Here is a 19069-nt window from a genome sequence, read left to right on the forward strand (position 1 = left end):
ACCACTGGCTTTTACAGCTGATGATCTCTTGTGTGCAACAGCAGAAATAATGGGAAAGAGCACATATGGAACTGTGTATAAGGCTACATTAGAAGATGGAAGTCAAGCTGCAGTGAAAAGATTGAGGGAAAAGATCACTAAAGGTCAGAGAGAATTCGAATCGGAAGTTAGTGTTCTAGGGAGAATTCGGCATCCAAATCTTTTGGCACTAAGAGCCTATTATTTGGGACCAAAAGGAGAAAAGCTTCTGGTCTTTGATTACATGCCTAAAGGAAGCCTTGCTTCTTTCCTACATGGTAAGTCTCCATAGTTTGCTATTACAATGTTTATATACTCGAAGTCGAAATGAGCATTATTAAATCAGCTCTACAGCTTTTACAGTGTGATTATAGTTTTAACCATTATTATGCCACCTCGATGCCCTTATACAGACTTGAGGAACAGCTTCCATAGCTTATTAACATAGGGTTTTTTTCATTTTAATGCAGCTCGCGGGTCCGAAACAATCATTGATTGGCCAACGAGGATGAAAATTGCGCAGGGCATGGCTCATGGCTTGTTTTACCTTCATTCCCATGAGAACATTGTACATGGGAACCTTACATCCAGCAATGTATTGCTAGATGAGAATACAAATGCAAAAATAGCCGATTTTAGTCTCGCTCGGTTAATGACAACTGGTGTTAACTCTAACGTGATTGCAACTGCCGGAGCCTTGGGATACCGAGCACCCGAACTCTCAAAGCTGAAGAAAGCCAACACAAAAACAGATGTATACAGTCTTGGTGTTATCTTGTTAGAACTCCTAACAGGGAAGCCACCTGGTGAGGCTATGAATGGTGTGGATTTACCTCAGTGGGTTGCTTCCATTGTCAAAGAGGAGTGGACGAATGAGGTTTTCGACATCGAGTTGATGAGAGATGCATCGACAAATGGTGACGAGTTGCTAAACACTTTGAAGCTTGCTTTGCACTGTGTTGATCCTTCTCCATCAGCACGACCAGAAGCTCAGCAAGTTCTGCAGCAGCTAGAACATATTAGACCAGAGGCAGAGGTATCATCCAGTTCTGGTGATGATTTTGCAATACCTTCAACCACTGAATAAAATAGTGTTATTTATAAAGCACCCATTGTGTTACAATATATGCATTTACCCTTCTTCTCTGTTCATGTATGTAAATACTACTGTTTTTGGCTTCAATCCTTTGGAATCTAATCACACCCTTTTGAATAAGTGGAATGAAAAAATGTGCAAGAATATGGTGGAAGAATGGAGAAAACTAGAGTCTAATCACACCATTTGGAATGGGTGACACCTGCCATGATTTTCTGACCAATCATAAGTTATGGCACATGGAGTGACATGAGACAACATATGCACCCATTTTAATATACTTCTTATACTAATCCTGAGTAGCAAAGTTAATGAGCTGAAATTTCAATTTTCACAAGATGTATGAACCACACTAGTAGTGTTAGATATCAATCTATCATTACAAGAGATTCAGCCTGCAAATATTAAATGAAGCCCTACCATTCAAAGAAGGAAAAACAAAACTGTTGTTACATAATTCATTCAGCAAAAAATCAAGTGTAATCATTCATGTTTCATAACAAAAATGGGAATGCAATTTGAGAAAGGACAACATTCTAACAAAATCACATAGGGAAAACGAATATTTACTACAAATCTTCTTTTTGTGCCTTGTTTCCTCTCTTATCTATATCTTCTTTATTTTTATAATTTCTTCATATTTTCAATTTTCCATTGCTTAAATATTTTGAAATTCATTAAAAAATCAAAATTTTGATCTATATACAAATTATCCTCCATCATAAGAGTGACATGTATTAATTATATTAATAAATAAAATATCATTTATAGATCTTTTTATGGTATAAAAAAATCTATTAGAGGATATATCATTTTTTTTTCTTGTGCAATGCATGAGCATTAAAGGACGTACTATTTCAGATTCCAGTATGTGGACGAAAATGATGGACTTGTTTAATTTCATAGATTTGTAAGTTTAATTATGAAGTTAGCACCCACTTATGATTAATGATGTGGATCATCTCTCTAATGATATTTTATTCTCTGTGGATAAAAAATTTAAAAACAAAAGGTAATAAAATGGAGCAATCTAATTGACTTGAGTCATGAGTGAGACATTCTCCGCCCTATAACTACTACTAAGGTTAAAATGAAAATCCAAAGTAAGACAACCGACAGAAAAATGAGAAGCTTAGGGAGGGTGCAAATTTTGACAAGGAATTGGTTTCAGTTCTAGTGTCAATTTCCAACATGCTTACTTAACAATTTCCACAACATTCATAACGACTTTTGATTTACTTTCTAATTTTCGTTCTTAAGAATCTAAGAAAGTGAGTAACAAACTCTACCAACTATTATCAATTTATCATATATGATGCTCTTTCTTTATTTCTTGTTCACCTATCTAATCGCTAGTCATTTTGGCTTCTCTATCTCTTATCTTAATCTTTGTCACACTCATATCAACACAATTTAACAAGCTTTCTTTCTCAGCATCTAACGGTTTTGTGACTACCAAAAATAGTCTTTGGGGTCTTGGCTAAATGTTGTTATCAACACAAATGTAGCCATCAATCAATCTTCATATCTATATGGCACTATGTGACAAGCTTTATGATATAGATAGAGTAATTAAGAAGAATAATGGAGAAAACACTCCACGTTTCTTGTGATTTAAGATTTATATATGTTATACCAATTCACATTAGGAAGGATAAGGGTTTTAAACATGGATATATATGGAAACAATAGGTACAAACATTTTGCTTTTATGCCTTTACTCCATCCCTTATAAGGATAGTAAAACTTCAAAGTCAAATTTACGGGTGTTTTTATTTAATTATCATAAATTTGATTTCAGACAAAAAATTAAATAAATATATAAGATATGATGTTATAAATTATTTAAAGAATGAATGTTAGCAACTGTCTTTAAGAATATTATTTATTAAGGAAGAAAAAATTATTTTCAAAATTGACTTTTAAGACGTTTTAACCCACCTTTTAAATAGTTGAGATCACTCATAAAATAAATATTAATGTGAGGAATAGATCAAACAAACAGATTATATGAGAAACCAAGGGAACACATTTATTTAGTGTTGTTAAAACCGTACTGATTATCAAATCGGTCAAGGTACTGGTATAATGGACAGTAGTTCAACCGGTGGTTTAGTAATTAAACTGCATACATGTTAAACCGGATATATTTGTTTATATATATATAAAATAACAAAATAAATTCAAATAAGTAGATACTCAAATTTATAATTCATATTCATAATCTACTCAAAATTCATATAAACAAACAACTTTAAGTCTTTAACAAATTCAAAGTCTAAATAATAAAACATATATCAATCCAAAATTATCACTTAATAACAGCAAAATATAAATAAATGACACAAGTTCATAACGCACTCTACCAAACAAATAAATTTGGAGTTTTAACATTTAACACCAAAAAGTCAAAGTTGTCTCATATCAAGATTATATTTTTGCATCAAATCCTATCTTCAGACAGCACTCTAAAATTACACTTGCACACGAATATTAGGAACCAAAATGTGTAATCTAAATATGTCTTGGAAACATGTGCCTTGAAGTGTTGAAGGATGGTTGGAAAGATGGGCCAACTTGTAATGAGTTTTCAAGTTTTTTTTTTTAAAATGTGTATAAACGAGTCTGTTTAGTCAAATATCGGTCAGTTCACCGGTTTTGACCAGTTTTGATACTTGGCTGGTTCAACATCTGTATCGTACCGGTTAGGAGTCCGGTACATCGATTTTTCGGTTAGGGGTCCGATTCGCCAGTTTTCCAGTTGAACCGGCCAGTATGATATAGTTTTTACATCATTGCATCTGTTGTTCCACAAGTTGTGTCACTGCATGTACCATTAGTCTACGATTGATTGAAAAAATATATTTAAATTAAAAATAATTAATTATTTTTCTGACAAATTGTAGGTGATAATACATACAGTGATATAATTTGTGGGACCTCTAAACCAAATCCTCTATCACATGGTCAAACATTCTTTGAAAACCATCAGCAGTGACATTTTAGTTTACATGTGGCGCTAGGTATGTGGTGATACACTAATCTTGTTGAAACAATTATATTTATGATGAGTAATGCTATATCCTACTAATCCTCATATTCATAAGAAAGTGACACATATCACTAATAAATTAATCATTAATAAATAAAATATTTCTTTTTGTGATATAAGTCATCTTATTATGGGAATGAGAATAAGTAGGAGAATATGATAGATAATATATCATTTTCCTATATTTATATTATGCTATCTTTGAGCATGGCGGGTTTGTGTGTAACAATTTGGTGTTGATCATCCATGTTTGAAAATGTTGGGAGACAGGCCACCTAATTTAATACTCTTAAGCTACATTTTTTCAAAAGTGTCTCTAACTAAATTCTTGTTAGACCCAATCAAATCATCCCACTTTAATTCTACAATATTCTATTAATTTGCTACGCACCTAATGCCACTCCATTTTCAGTTTTTCACATTCAATATAGGTTGTTTCTTCTTTGTCAATAGACATTTAAATTGAACCCAAGTAATTTTTAAATATCCTAATATGTTAGAGGAGAAAAAGGGTCATGGTACCCTAAAAAGGTAGGGAATTAGCCTTATAAAACCCAGAGCTTACGAAAAAAAGCAATGCAACACCCGTCAACCGAAATATTAAACTAGGTTAATTATAGGTCATGGCATAGTTAAGAGGGACCACATCTGCTATATCACAAATTGTATCACTGCATGTGATACTATTTGTTATTAGTTGAAAAAAATGCATTTAAATTAAAAAATTAATGATTAAGTATTTTTCAGATCGATCATAAATAGTAATATATTGAGTGATACACTTTTATGGCACAGAAGATATCCACTCTATTTAAGAATTGATAAATTTGTAAGGCTATAATTATTCTAAACAAGAGGCGAAATGTTCTGAATATGATACTACTTGCTTCTAAGGGGATTACTTTTTCATCAAACGATTAATTTCCACACCCACCGAAACAAGGAAAAAAGTTAAATCTGACTAACCAAAATCCAAATATACTCCCAAATAAAAAAAAGAAAAAAAAAAAAAAAAAAAAAAAAAAAAAAAAAAAAAAGGCTTTTGTTTAGTAAGATTATTAGTTGCACTGTTATATATACATGCCGACCTGTAATTTTCTTATAAGCTATTTATGCAAGTAATTTATAATCTTTTAAAGTCAATTGACATGAATATAGGACAACTTGATTTGATGTACATCAATGATAAAAACCAACATGCCTTTTCTTTGTTCTGGTCCTTTTGGAATGTTACACTAATTTTGCATTGATTATCAAAAGATGGGATTAATCAATGTCCCACACTCCCACCTACATCCAATGAAAATGAAAATGAGTAAATTAAAACCAATGTTATTAATTCCATGAAGAAAGTCACAAAATGATTATGCTTTAAGAAAATTCAACTTCTCTAGATAAAAAGACTTGTTAAGCAAGCATTGATATGAAATTAATTAAGTAGTGGGTGCAACAACTTTTATAAGGTAGAACTAAGTTTCTCAAAGAGTTTGACCACTTAGCCTTAACAAAACCTAATCTGCCAACTTAAATGACTCTAGCTCACTATTACAATCTCCCCTATAAAAGCATTTTCTCCCTCTCATACTTGCATTGCAATTTTTTACCTTCTTAACAATCATATACACATAGGTGTTTATTTCTCCAATAAGAAAATGGAAGGTCTCAACACCTTTTTAGCCATTTTTGTTCTCCTAGCTTTAGCATTGTCTTTAGCAAATGCCAAAACTCAAGAGCATGAGTTTGTTGTAAGTTCTTTCACTTTAGTTCTTTCTCTTTCTTGATGCTTATTATTTTCCCTTAGTAAGATAATTATTGTTTGTAACGTGACAGGTTCAAGCAACTCCAGTGAAGAGGTTGTGCAACACCCACAGTGCCATAACTGTGAATGGACAATTCCCTGGACCAACATTGGAGGTCAACAATGGAGACACTTTGATCGTCAAAGTCATTAATAGAGCACGTTATAATGTCACCATTCACTGGTATAATATTAAGCTATAGCTTATAGGCACTTTAATTATTACTTATTAGCTTCACTTTTACTCTAGATGGAAAACCTTTGTCATTCATTTATATCTAATTCTTTGCACTACATGAGTGGTAACTAAGCAACGAATTTTGCCTAAATTAATTTAACTTGTGTGCTTTAAGGTTATAGATTATATAAACTCGTATAATACATATTGCATGCTACGTGCATGAAAGTTTTTGAACCAAAATATTTGAGTGGCTATATGGAAAATGTCTAATGTACAATAAACTTCAACATCAATGAGATGACAAATGTACTTTGAGATTTCTCATTTCTCACAATAACGTATTATTCTTACGTGAGTCACGATACTATACGATTGACATACAAATAATAATTTTTTGTCGTGTTTGTTTAGGCATGGTATTCGGCAAATTAGAACAGGATGGGCTGATGGACCAGAATTTGTGACTCAATGTCCAATTCGTCCAGGAGAAAGTTACACATATCGGTTTACAATTGAAGGACAAGAAGGCACACTTTGGTGGCACGCTCATAGCTCATGGTTAAGAGCCACTGTTTATGGAGCTTTAATCATTCATCCCAAGCAAGGAGAGTCCTACCCTTTCACTAACCCAAAACGCGAGACACCCATTCTTCTAGGTACTCATTGTATATTACTATATTTATGTATTCATATGACTTCTAAATTTTATTCTTTTCTATGTACAAAGATTATATTCATAATGAAAGATATTTAATAGTAGAATGATAATGAAATATTATTATAGGGGAATGGTGGGATGCAAATCCAATAGATGTTGTTAGACAGGCCACACAAACAGGAGGAGCACCAAATGTGTCTGATGCATACACTATCAATGGTCAACCTGGTGATCTTTATAAGTGCTCTACCCAAGGTAATTATTTAATTTAGAATTTAAAATCTATGCACGGTCGGTGTAAAGTTTTTTACATTATCACCGCATTATTTATCATTGATTTATAATACTTTTGTTTGAAAGTCAATAGTAACTAACATATGGATGCTGGGAATTTAATGACAGTATAAAAAACACTTACACGGTTAGCATATACATATTAAATATTTTCATTTATAATTTTGATCTACCTCATCAACATGTCATCTTTCATTATCTTGGTTAATTAATTACTGTACTATACATAGAATGTATTTGATACACTTTAAGGACAAAAATCATCCAATACTTTAATTAATTATGAAACAAAAAATCAATAGAATTTTGACATAACATAATTATCAATGCAGGCACCACAATTGTTCCAATAGATTCAGGAGAGACCAACCTCCTTCGTGTAATCAATGCTGCACTCAATCAACCACTTTTCTTCACAATTGCAAACCACAAATTCACAGTGGTTGGTGCTGATGCCTCATACCTGAAACCTTTCACCACCACAGTTCTAATGCTAGGTCCTGGCCAAACCACTGATATTCTCATCAAAGGTGACCAACCACCTTCAAGGTACTATATTGCAGCACGTGCTTACCAATCAGCCCAAAATGCTGGATTTGATAACACCACTACCACAGCCATTCTTGAATATAAATCAGCACCATGTCCTTCTAAGGGTGTAGCCACAATTAAACCACTTATGCCATCTCTACCTGCTTATAATGACACTAACACTGTCACTGCCTTCAGCAAAAGCCTTAGAAGCCCAAGAAGAGTTGAGGTTCCTACAGAAATAGATGAGAATCTTTTCTTCACTATTGGCTTAGGACTTAACAATTGTCCACCAAATTTCAACTCAAACCAATGCCAAGGTCCTAATGGAACAAGGTTCACTGCTAGCATGAACAATGTGTCTTTTGTTCTCCCAAGCAATATTTCAATCCTGCAGGCTCAACACCTTGGAGTTCAAGGAGTGTTCACCACTGATTTTCCCACAAATCCTCCTCTGCAATTCGATTACACGGGTAATGTGAGCCGTTCGTTGTGGCAACCGATTTCGGGGACTAAAGTGACTAAGTTGAAGTTTGGATCAAGGGTGCAGATTGTGTTGCAGGACACAAGCATTGTTACCTCAGAGAACCACCCTATTCATCTTCATGGCTATGATTTCTATGTTGTAGCTGAGGGATTTGGAAACTTTGACCCCAAGAAAGATACTTCAAAATTCAACCTTGTTGATCCACCTCAAAGGAACACAGTAGCAGTACCTGTAAATGGATGGTCAGTTATAAGATTTGTTGCTGATAACCCAGGTAAAAATAAAACCACTTTTCAATTTCAATTTGCATTGCATAAATCACATTTCTAAGTAAGTAATGATGCATTCAGACCTACATTATTTAGTAAGTTAATGTCATAACACACTTTAAATTAAATAAAAAATATTTACATCCTTATTTACTTACTTTACATGCAAGCTTACTTTTAAGGTACCTTAAAAAATGTACTCTATTATTCTATGTTTGATCTGACATAATTGATGTCATGTGATATGTGTAGGTGCCTGGATTATGCATTGTCACTTAGATGTTCACATTGGATGGGGTTTGGCCACAGTGCTCTTAGTAGATAATGGCATTGGACTATTGGAATCCATAGAGGCCCCTCCAGAGGACCTACCTCTATGTTAACATCATCAAAATTATCCAACTTCATTGTTGTTTCCCTGCATTGGAAATTTTGCTATGTTTCATTGTTCTTTTCATATATAGATATAATCTGGGTTTAGACTTTAGAAGTGATGGTAATGTGGTTTCAACACAAAATGCCATATGATATGGTTACAAGCCCAACTAGTTAATTTGATCATAGATGTTTGTTATTCTTTTCCATGTTGTAATGTTATAATCAAGTATCAGTTTTGATTATGTTTCTGTCCCTCTGTTTTCTAATCTGTGGAGTTATATATCTGTGAGAGAAGAGGAAAAACATAACATCATATGAAACATTATAAAAATGTAGCAATCACCCATTCTTGAATATCTCCATTAATTAGTAAAAAAAATTAACAGCTGAAAATAAAGTGTTGAAGATAAAGATAATTGAAAATGTTGAATAGAAGGTTGAAAATAAAATTAATATCTCCATTAATTAGTAAAGGTTGGGGCTTAAAAATAATCAAAATTATATAGAGGATCTAAGATTCAAGGTGAAGGATCAAAAGTACAATCATGTCAATAAAAGTGGTAAAAGCCGACTTAAATTTTTTCAAGACTTTAAACAATAAAGGGTTTGGGTTAAACCCGAACAAACTAAATTGTTAACCCGATAACTCTTTTTTTATAGATCATGTGAAACGATGCGTTTTAATCTGAATATTGTATTTATATATAATTTCATTTAGACATTCACCTAGTAACCCTAATCTATACAACCCACCTCATTTTTCATTAGCCATGACCTCAATTCGCATGCCAAGATGCTCTTTAGTAAATCTTCCATCACCACATTCAATTTGACACTCCATTAGGTATGTTCATGGCTAATTTTTATTTTTTCGTTAGTTTTGTTGTTCCTAAAAGTTTTTATGTTATGGATTAACAAATTATGGTATTTGAATGATGCACACTACATCTAGATTCTGTTTGATTTCTTTTTATACAATTTCCAATTACTTGTTTCATACCGATTCTTGCTCGTAATTCAATTGGAGCTAATTCAAATTAATTTTTCCATTTGAGACATCTTTTCTCGTCTTTTCACTTCTTCTTCCAAATTAATTCCAACCAAATTTAGATACATGATTTTGACTTCAATTTTTCGAATTTCACTCATATAATTATATAATTGCTTATTTTTTATTTCTTCACATTCTTATGTAATATGATCTGTTTCAATAAGAAACAATCGGAAGCTACACAACTACTATGAGATTTATTTTTTCCTTATTGTCAAATCAAATTTATTTATATAAAAATACATTAATATTTATTTAATCATATTAAACATCTATATTGTTACCTGTCATTTTAATATTAACAATTAGATTTGTTCTGCAAGTCCTATAAGTACCTATGTAATGCCCTCCTAAATTAGGGTGGACATGAATATGTTCATTTTTAAATAGGGCTTGAAATTTTATACATTGTCTATCCTAAACATTGGTAAGGCGAGTTTGTGGGTCGCCCTAAATAAAATTATAAAATATATAATGAATATATAAATATATACCCTAGTCATACAAAATAAATTATTCATAATTGACATACAAATATATAAATGTATTTATCATAATAAATAATCACAAAAATAGAACAATATATATAATACAAATATGTATAGTACATAATTTATATAAAAAATACACAAGAAATAATATATATATATATATATATATATATATAATATACAAACAAAAAAACATATATATATAATAAGAGAGATGAGATCAACTTATTAAACATCTTAGTCATCAATTTTAGAGAAATCTAATATTTAAACTTAATCATAAACTTACTCTTAATGTAAGTGAATCTTCTCTCATAATAAGAAAGTGATAGTACTTTCTCATATTTTATATACAAATGTATATATAATTATCAAAATTATTATTTATTAATGGAACACAATCATCTTCTAGTTTCATTCAATTAATAATTTTCTTTTTTTCTGATAAATTCATGTAATAATATTTTAATAAAAACATTTTAAGTGCATAAAACGTCAAATTTTATAATATAAAATTTTCAACTATACCCTCAAATGATCTCAAATAGGAGGAAAGAAATCAAAATAAGTATAGTAAGTATAAAATAGTTACTGCGATAAAAGCACTACGTAATTAAAGACTTTATAACAATGCATTGAAGAGCATTTAATATTCTTTAATGAATATATTTCTTACCTACGAGTATCAGTTGTTTTTTTTACTTTTCTTACTTAACAAATCTCAAAATTTGAATTATGCCTGATTAAATAATCATATAAGCTAATAAGCATCATATAAAGCACAGACATAAAAAAAAACATTCAAGAGAAGAGTTGCACTAAATTAGTCTTTTTTAAAAACATTCTATGCTAATTTCTTTTAACCTAAATAGTTTGAATATATATTTAATTTTTTAAACAGGTTTTTTTGTTTGCCGTATTCTCGCACTGAAGGCAATCCTATCCGAGCCGGGAACATCCATAAGTAAGTGGAGATTTTTTAAACAGGTTGATACGCATGAAACTTTTTAAGGATAAAATACGTCCAATAAAAAAAGAATGTTTGACAAAAAAATATATATTTCTTTTTTTTTATATTAATACTTGAAATAGAAAAGTAAAAAATGATGTAAAAAATTACTTAATTTGAAACATTACTATGTGTGATATAACAAAATTGCTTGTTACTGTTACTCTGGTCCTGCAATTTATCCTTAAACCATGACTTCTCTCATGCAACTGCACGAAATTCAAGGCTTCATGAATTTCTTCGCCATGCTGTTAGTTTCCATTTTCACGCACTATTTTTCTACTCTCTTCTCTCATTCTGTTGCACTCACTCCATGCTAAACTAAACTACTTCATTTCCAGCATCATTGTCACCTTTTTCTGTTTCCCTGTCACACCCTCTTATTAATTCTTCTCTATCTCTTTAGTTTTAATAAGATGATGGTGCAACAACAGAATCTGATGCATTTGAAGTCAACACAGAATCTGAGGTTTTGATCAATTTTTTGATCGACCTTGTCAACAACGTGACAAACTGTGTTTTTTTTGCACTTTGTCTGAGTTTTTATGGAAAAAGACAATGGCTTCTTTTGTAGAGATTTGTTTTTTGAACCATGTGAAAAGTAATGTTTTTTTCTCTTCCCTTTTGGTGTTATAGAAAGAATGTTTGCATAAATGGGTATATATTATTTTTTCTTCTTTCTCAGTGTTCGCATATAACTAGGTCTCAGCTAAAACTTTAAACTTTTCTGCTGTATGTGTCTGAATTATTATATGCTTGTGATGATAATAGGACTCTTTCCTTTATTATTTAGTTTGATTTGTAGAGGAAAGTGAAACATTTGATTGAGCAGAGTTTTGTCTTCTTCATTTTTCTATCTTAGTTGACACTCCGTTATATATATATATATATTTTGTTGGGTTTATTCGTGAAGTCACACATTCGATAGATATGCGGGGAGGAGCGAAAGAGTTTATAAATAGGCCCATGGAACAATGGAACTCCGAGTGGTTGAAGACTCCCCAGTCGTAGTCTGGTCCAACATTTATTTTTAGGGGAATCTCACAACCTTTGCAGATGTGTGCATATTTAAATTAACGGCATTTATCTTTCTAGATTTTCCTTTAACCTTATGGGTGCAGAAAAGAAAATATATGAAATGAAACACTTTTACCTGTGCCTTTGTTTCAGGTAAATTGTAATTGCTTATCAGTGTTGGTCAGTTAAAGGCATATCTCCATTGCATGCAAACTGAGAGGGTAATCTGCAGAGGAGGAACGTGTCTGACAACAACATAAGCTATTTTCTACAGCCGTTTTAAGGTGGAAAACAGACTTTTGAAGCTAATTTTTTTACTTTAAGATTATCTTATGTTGATAATATGATTGTTCTATAATATAAACCAAACACACCCTTAATGAAGCCTTGAACTGAAGTTGAAGTTTGTGTGCCAAATCATCTGCTGCAGATTCTAACTATACAACATAAGCAAGTAAGTTAGCTGTTTGAATCATGAGCAGAAAAAGGATTGTACATCAATCAAATCATCCATTCGCTTCTTACCGTAAGCCTTTCCTCCTCTTTTTTATCAACTGATCACTATACATATCAAAGAAAAGAAAAGAAAAGTAATGAATGGAATGAATACCAATGAATTATAGTACTCATTCTGCAAAAATAATGGAAGGAATGCCAGTGCTATGATCAAGATAAAAGTACATTATTTTAGTTTACAGGACAAACTTGATTGACTAATGCTTTTCAGATGTGGATACAAGTTAACCATACATTTATTCTCTTTACAAAAGATTCTTTTGACACAATAACAAAATTTTCTTTCTAAACAGCATTTGAAGCATATATCTCTGGTTCATGGCAATTTGTGGAGTTCATAACTATTGAATCTGGAACTTTATACATGCATTTAAAAAATAAGTACCCTGTGGCTATGGAGAAAGGCCCCTTTTCAGATATTCGCGTAAAGTCGAGGAAAGCTGTTTTATCAGATTGCTCAAGTTTTTTACGGCCTGGGATCGACGTATCTGTGCTGTTACCCCCCAAGAAGACTGATAATTCTGATGAATTAAATCTCAAGCCTGTAAGTGCCTTTTAGTATAATTTAACTCCATTGCATTACAACAGAAGTACAGAACTATCATGTCATCTTTTGTTGGAGTAAACCTTATGATAAAACTGTGAGCATGATGCAGGCATAAACTTAATAACATGTATATATGCAGATGATAAATTCTAATTCTTCCTGGTTTTGTTAATATGAGAAATTTGTGTTTCTATGCATTTCACCCTTATCTATTGGCCTGTGTTAAAGTCCTCCCCCTTTTTTGTTTTGGATAATCTCCTTTAATTTGAGAGTAGTAGCTGCCACAATTTAAAGTCTGACTTGCAGATTCTTTTCTTAAATTGTAGATATGGCTTGATGCTAGGATAAGTTCTATACAGAGGAAGCCCCATAATTCCGAGTGCCAATGTCAGTTTTATGTGAACTTCTATGTCAATCAGGGTTCACTTGGTGCAGAGGTAAGAACTCTTAGAAAAGAGGTCAAGGTATTATCGATAAATGAAATCTCCATCCTCCAAAAGCTCGAGCATAGTCCATGTGAAAATGAGTACACCGGTGGAATTCATCTGAGGACTGCCCTGCATTACCAAATACAAAATTACTTCTGGGGAAATTCTTAGCTGACATTTCATGGTTAGTGGTTACGTCTTTTGTGAAGAAAGTTTTGTTCTGCGTGCGAACTGTTAAAGACAAGCTTGTATATCAAATTTTGGATAGTGAAGCTGATGAGTCTTCATTGAACGCCGAGTCTACAATAAATGTTGTGAGTTTCACATTAGATGACGAGAATGGTGGGTTAGTATCCAATGTTTCACAAGTTACTGCTAAGCCCGAGACTATTGACTATGCGCATGAATCTCATGAAGAGAAAGTCTCTCCATCATCATATAATGTTGAGGGCTTACGGCGTTCCAAACGCAGACATGTTCAGCCTGAGCGTTACCTTGGCTACGGTGATGTTACTGAGTTTGATGTTGGTTCTTTTAGAAGCCAGCCACCAATCAAGATAGAAACAGCAGCTAAAGGTGATAACGGATTGTCATTGCCATTATCAAACCTGTTAACTTTGAATCAAAAGCCTCTACAAGAGGATTTTGACAATTCTCAAAATCTCAGCAGGATGAATATCAGCAGGGATCTTCTAGTGTACAGTACGAAGAAAAGGCATAAAACTAAGAAGCGAAAGTCAATTCGCAGCAACCAAAATGAACATCAAAATCAACTTGCTATTATTCCTCTTCCTGATCATGGAGAGCCAATAAGTGTTGACCTTTGTGATCAGAATGACAATGTTTCTGGAAATCATGGACATGAATCTTTTGATACTCCTTTAAAAAGTTATCATCATTATCTGGCAAGTAGCTCTAAACAAAAGTGCGAAAATATTAATCTGTTAACGTTTGAGCCAAATAGTATGCCTGCAAAAGCAAATGATGCAGAAAAGAGTGATGAGTTTACTTCAAGAAGTCATTTTGGTTACGGCATATCTAAGTTACAGAGGAAGGATTCATCTGTTATGGATGATATGGACCTCGGAGGAACTAAATGGGAAGGGATAAGTTCCAGCAAAGGAGTTCAAGATAAAACATACCATCCTACATATTCAAGAAGTAGAAATCCTGATGAAGAAAGAACATATAAGGACAGAACCTTGAATGCAACTGCCTACAAGGATTTGATAAATTCATACTTGAAGAACATCAATGTAACACCAACAGAAGAACTACCTGTCACTGACCATTGGAAGCAATTAGAGGAAACAAGTGGCTTTAGTGGAATGAAGGAAACAGAAACAGAAATATTCGATGAAGAGGATGCTGAAGAAGCTGAAATTGATATGTTGTGGCAAGAAATGGAAGTGTCATTGGCATCATGTTATCTTCAAGAGGCAGAGGTATAACACTAAGTCTATAACCATTGGCTATTGCTTTACCGTTCTTATTTTTTTCGCCCTCTCCTTTTTCACATGTGTGTCTTTAGGAGGGGTGATTTTGATTTTAATTTCAATCATTCTGTCACAGTTTATTGGTGTTCCTAGAAGTATTACTGCACTTTTTTTTCTCCCCTAAGACTAATTCTGTTCAACTAATCAGGGTGCAAATGCTGTCAATCACACTGAGACTGTGGAAAAATTGGAACAAGGTTGTCCACATGATGAAAGAATGGATGACCAAATCGGAATTCATTGCCGCATATGTGGTCATGTGTTTGTCGACATTACAAATATTTTCCCACCCTTTGTAAGTCAAGTTTAAACTTATGAAGAAATCTCCCTGTCTGTGTGTGTTCTTATTTGCATTTCTATGTAGTTTTTTTTTCTATTCCCACTTCTTTACCTTGCATTTAGATGGAGACAATATGTACTGCTAGCTACAACATCTTGCTTTGGTTAGATATTTTATCTATTGAATCATTCAGTATCTTTTAACATGGTTTGGATTGGCAGCTTGAACGGCCTGAGCGGCACCGTGAGGAGAAGCAGAGCAGTGGAGAAGATTCTGATTTAGAGCGAAAGGCTGATGAAGACGGCGATTGTCATCTCTTCTTGACCGATGCTCCTCCTGTTGATGAACCTAAAATTGTAGAAAATGAAAACGTCTGGACATTAATTCCTGAACTTAGCCCAAAGTTGCATGCACACCAAAAGAAAGCTTTTGAGTTCCTATGGCAAAATATTGCAGGGTCTATGGAGACAGCACTTATGGAAACAGATCCCAAAAAAATAGGTGGCTGTGTTATATCTCACACTCCTGGAGCTGGAAAAACTTTTCTCATTATTGCTTTTCTTGTCAGTTACTTAAAATTGTTCCCAGGGAAGAGGCCTCTGGTTCTGGCTCCTAAGACAACACTGTATACCTGGTATAAGGAATTCATAAAGTGGAAAATTCCAATACCGGTCTACTTGATTCACGGTCGAAGAACCTACAGGGTGTTCAATCAGAAAAACTCAATGGTTTTTCCTGGAATTCCCAAGCCTACTGAGGATGTGAAGCATGTTTTGGATTGCCTAGAGAAGATAAAAAATTGGCATTCACAACCCAGTGTTCTAATAATGGGTTATACATCCTTTTTGACATTGATGCGAGAGGATTCGAAGTATGCACATAGGAAGTATATGGCAAGAGTATTGAGGGAAAGTCCTGGCATGATGATACTGGATGAAGGACACAATCCTAGGAGCACTAAATCTAGGTTGAGAAAAGTTTTGATGAAAGTACACACAGATTTGAGGATATTACTTTCAGGTACATTGTTTCAAAACAATTTTTGTGAATACTTCAACACTCTCTGCTTGGCTAGACCAAAGTTTGCTAAGGAAGTGCTGAAAGCATTAGATCCAAAATACAAGAGGAAGAAAAAGAAAGGAGCTAATTATGAGTCACGTGCTAGAAAACTATTCTTAGATACAATTGCTAAGAAGATCGACTCGAAAGTTAATGAGGAGAGGATTGAAGGTCTAAACATGTTGAGAAATTTAACAAATGGTTTTATAGATGTTTATGAAGGTGGGAGTTCTGATGCTCTACCTGGTTTACAAATTTATACACTGCTGATGAATCCAACAGAAACACAGCATGAGATGCTGCATACACTGCACCAGAAAATGGCTCAGAGCAATGGGTACCCTCTGGAAATAGAGCTTTTAATAACTCTTGGATCTATACATCCTTGGTTGATCAAAACAGCTGTGTGTGCTGAGAAGTTTTTCAGTAATGAGCAATTGATAGACCTAGAGAAGTGTAAGTTTGATTTGAAAATAGGGTCAAAAGTGAAGTTTGTTTTAAGCCTTATCTATCGTGTTTTCCAGAATGAGAAGGTCCTTATCTTTTGCCACAACATTGCACCTGTGAAATTATTTCTTGAGTATTTTGAGAGGTACTTCAGATGGCAAAGAGGTAGGGAAGTTTTGGTACTGACTGGGGAACTCGAGCTCTTTGAACGCGGGAGAGTGATGGATAAGTTTGAGGAGCCTGGTGGAGTGTCAAAGATACTCCTTGCTTCAATTACAGCATGTGCCGAAGGCATTAGTTTAACCGCAGCTTCTCGGGTTATCATGTTGGATTCGGAGTGGAATCCATCAAAGACAAAGCAGGCTATTGCCCGAGCTTTTCGGCCTGGTCAGCAAAAGATGGTTTATGTATATCAGCTCTTGGTATCAGGTTCACTGGAAGAGGATAAGTACAAAAGAACAACTTGGAAAGAGTGGGTATCAAACATGATTTTCAGTGAAGATTTTGTGGAGGACCCCTCTCAGTGTCAAGCTAATAACCTTGAAGATGATATTCTGCGCGAAATGGTTGAAGAGGACAAGTCTAAATCATTCCATATGATATTGAAGAATGAAAAAGCTTCAACTACCAGAGAGGTAAGTACTCCTTTCAATAAAAATGACACATATTTACCTATCCTATGTTCTTCCAGTGTGAGTGCAATGTGTGTATTAGAATTTAGATCTCTTGCATATGCTTGACTTCATGTGCATTCAGAGTTGTTCAAAATTATCATATAAACATTTATGTTAGACTAAAATTTAGTGTGAAATATGCATCATGTTTGGCCCACTCTTGTAATATTACACAATTTTCTTCAGCATATGGATCATTGCTATTTAATTATAATCTGGCTATCTGAGTGATCACTATATTAATTAGCCTTTTAAGTTTGCACTATTATTTAATCGAAAGATCGAAGACATGTACTTATAATATTCACTTAAAATGCAACTTGTTAACATAGCATTCTGTTGTTGCAGTAGTTTCTCTTGATTTCTACATTCTGATGTCATCTTTATCTCATTTACTTATTTCAAATAACTTATCATGTATATAAATTGTGGACATTTTTTGCTTTGAGGATAATATTTGAAGGCAATTTACATGGAAACAGTAATATAGTTTCTTGTTGAATCTGATTTTTTTTCTCCTTCTGTTACTTAGCTCATGATTCTAATATATGAATAATACATGCATAAGAATAAGATACCTTAAATGATGTTGTAGTGGATTGCATTATTGGTTTCTTTCTGACATTGATGTTAAGCAATTAATGCAGACATAGTTCTTTCTGCTACAAATTGTTATGGTTATTGCTATTAACTCTTTTTACACTCTTTCCTTTTTCATCAGAGGACCATCCAAAGTTAAAGATTGCAGCAGGACATTAATACAACAAGCCAATCCAATTTCTTAAATAAAAAAAGGCTTTTTATGGAGAGCCCAAACTCTTATTTGTCTTTCTTTTTGGATATGTAATTTTTATTTGGTACATTCTAGGTTGATGCCAAATTTTAAATATTTTTGTTAAGCCTAAAGAGGTGGAATAGAATTAGGGAGGGCCAAAGAAAACAGAATTGAAGAGACAATAGCTACTCCTTGCTCAAAGAATTATTTTCAAATGGGTTGATTTTATTCTTCTTTTTGTCTTAGGTACTGCATGTGAATGATTGTTGGGACATAAAATTGTTGGAATTACATTTAATCACAGCTATTTATTTTCTTAAATCCAATAGATCAATATAATAAGTGATAAGAGAGAAAAATAGAAATCTTAAATAATATATTTGTGTCATTGTGAGTTCTCTCAATGAGTGAGTGTGTGATGTGAGGTTAACATGATATTAAGAAACATGGGAAATGAAAAGAGGATAGTTTGGAGTTTTTTTTATATTAAATGGTGTCCAAAATTAAATTTTGATAT

The 19069-nt window shown here is 33.1% G+C and overlaps 3 protein-coding genes across 3 annotated transcripts; all 3 read left to right on the forward strand.

The window, feature by feature from the left end:
* LOC109359395 (probable leucine-rich repeat receptor-like protein kinase IMK3) lies at positions 7–1174 on the forward strand. The gene is made up of 2 exons (XM_019604041.1): positions 7–296; positions 489–1174. The coding sequence occupies exons 1-2, from the start codon at positions 50–52 to the stop codon at positions 1103–1105; spliced, it is 864 nt and encodes a 287-aa protein (XP_019459586.1). The 5' UTR covers positions 7–49; the 3' UTR covers positions 1106–1174.
* On the forward strand, positions 5779–9010 carry LOC109359268 (laccase-5-like). The gene is made up of 6 exons (XM_019603865.1): positions 5779–5911; positions 5997–6148; positions 6557–6801; positions 6930–7058; positions 7430–8389; positions 8637–9010. Exons 1-6 carry the CDS (start codon positions 5819–5821, stop codon positions 8765–8767), a joined length of 1710 nt encoding a protein of 569 aa, XP_019459410.1. The 5' UTR covers positions 5779–5818; the 3' UTR covers positions 8768–9010.
* LOC109359242 (SNF2 domain-containing protein CLASSY 1-like) lies at positions 12707–18733 on the forward strand. Its single transcript, XM_019603829.1, is given in 7 exon segments — positions 12707–12856; positions 13140–13390; positions 13720–13921; positions 13924–15266; positions 15466–15612; positions 15819–17738; positions 18499–18733. Coding segments are annotated over 7 exon segments (3933 nt in total). The 5' UTR covers positions 12707–12804; the 3' UTR covers positions 18517–18733.

The sequence above is a fragment of the Lupinus angustifolius genome, chromosome LG11 (assembly GCF_001865875.1).
Source record: "Lupinus angustifolius cultivar Tanjil chromosome LG11, LupAngTanjil_v1.0, whole genome shotgun sequence".
Classification (NCBI taxonomy): Eukaryota; Viridiplantae; Streptophyta; class Magnoliopsida; order Fabales; family Fabaceae; genus Lupinus; species Lupinus angustifolius.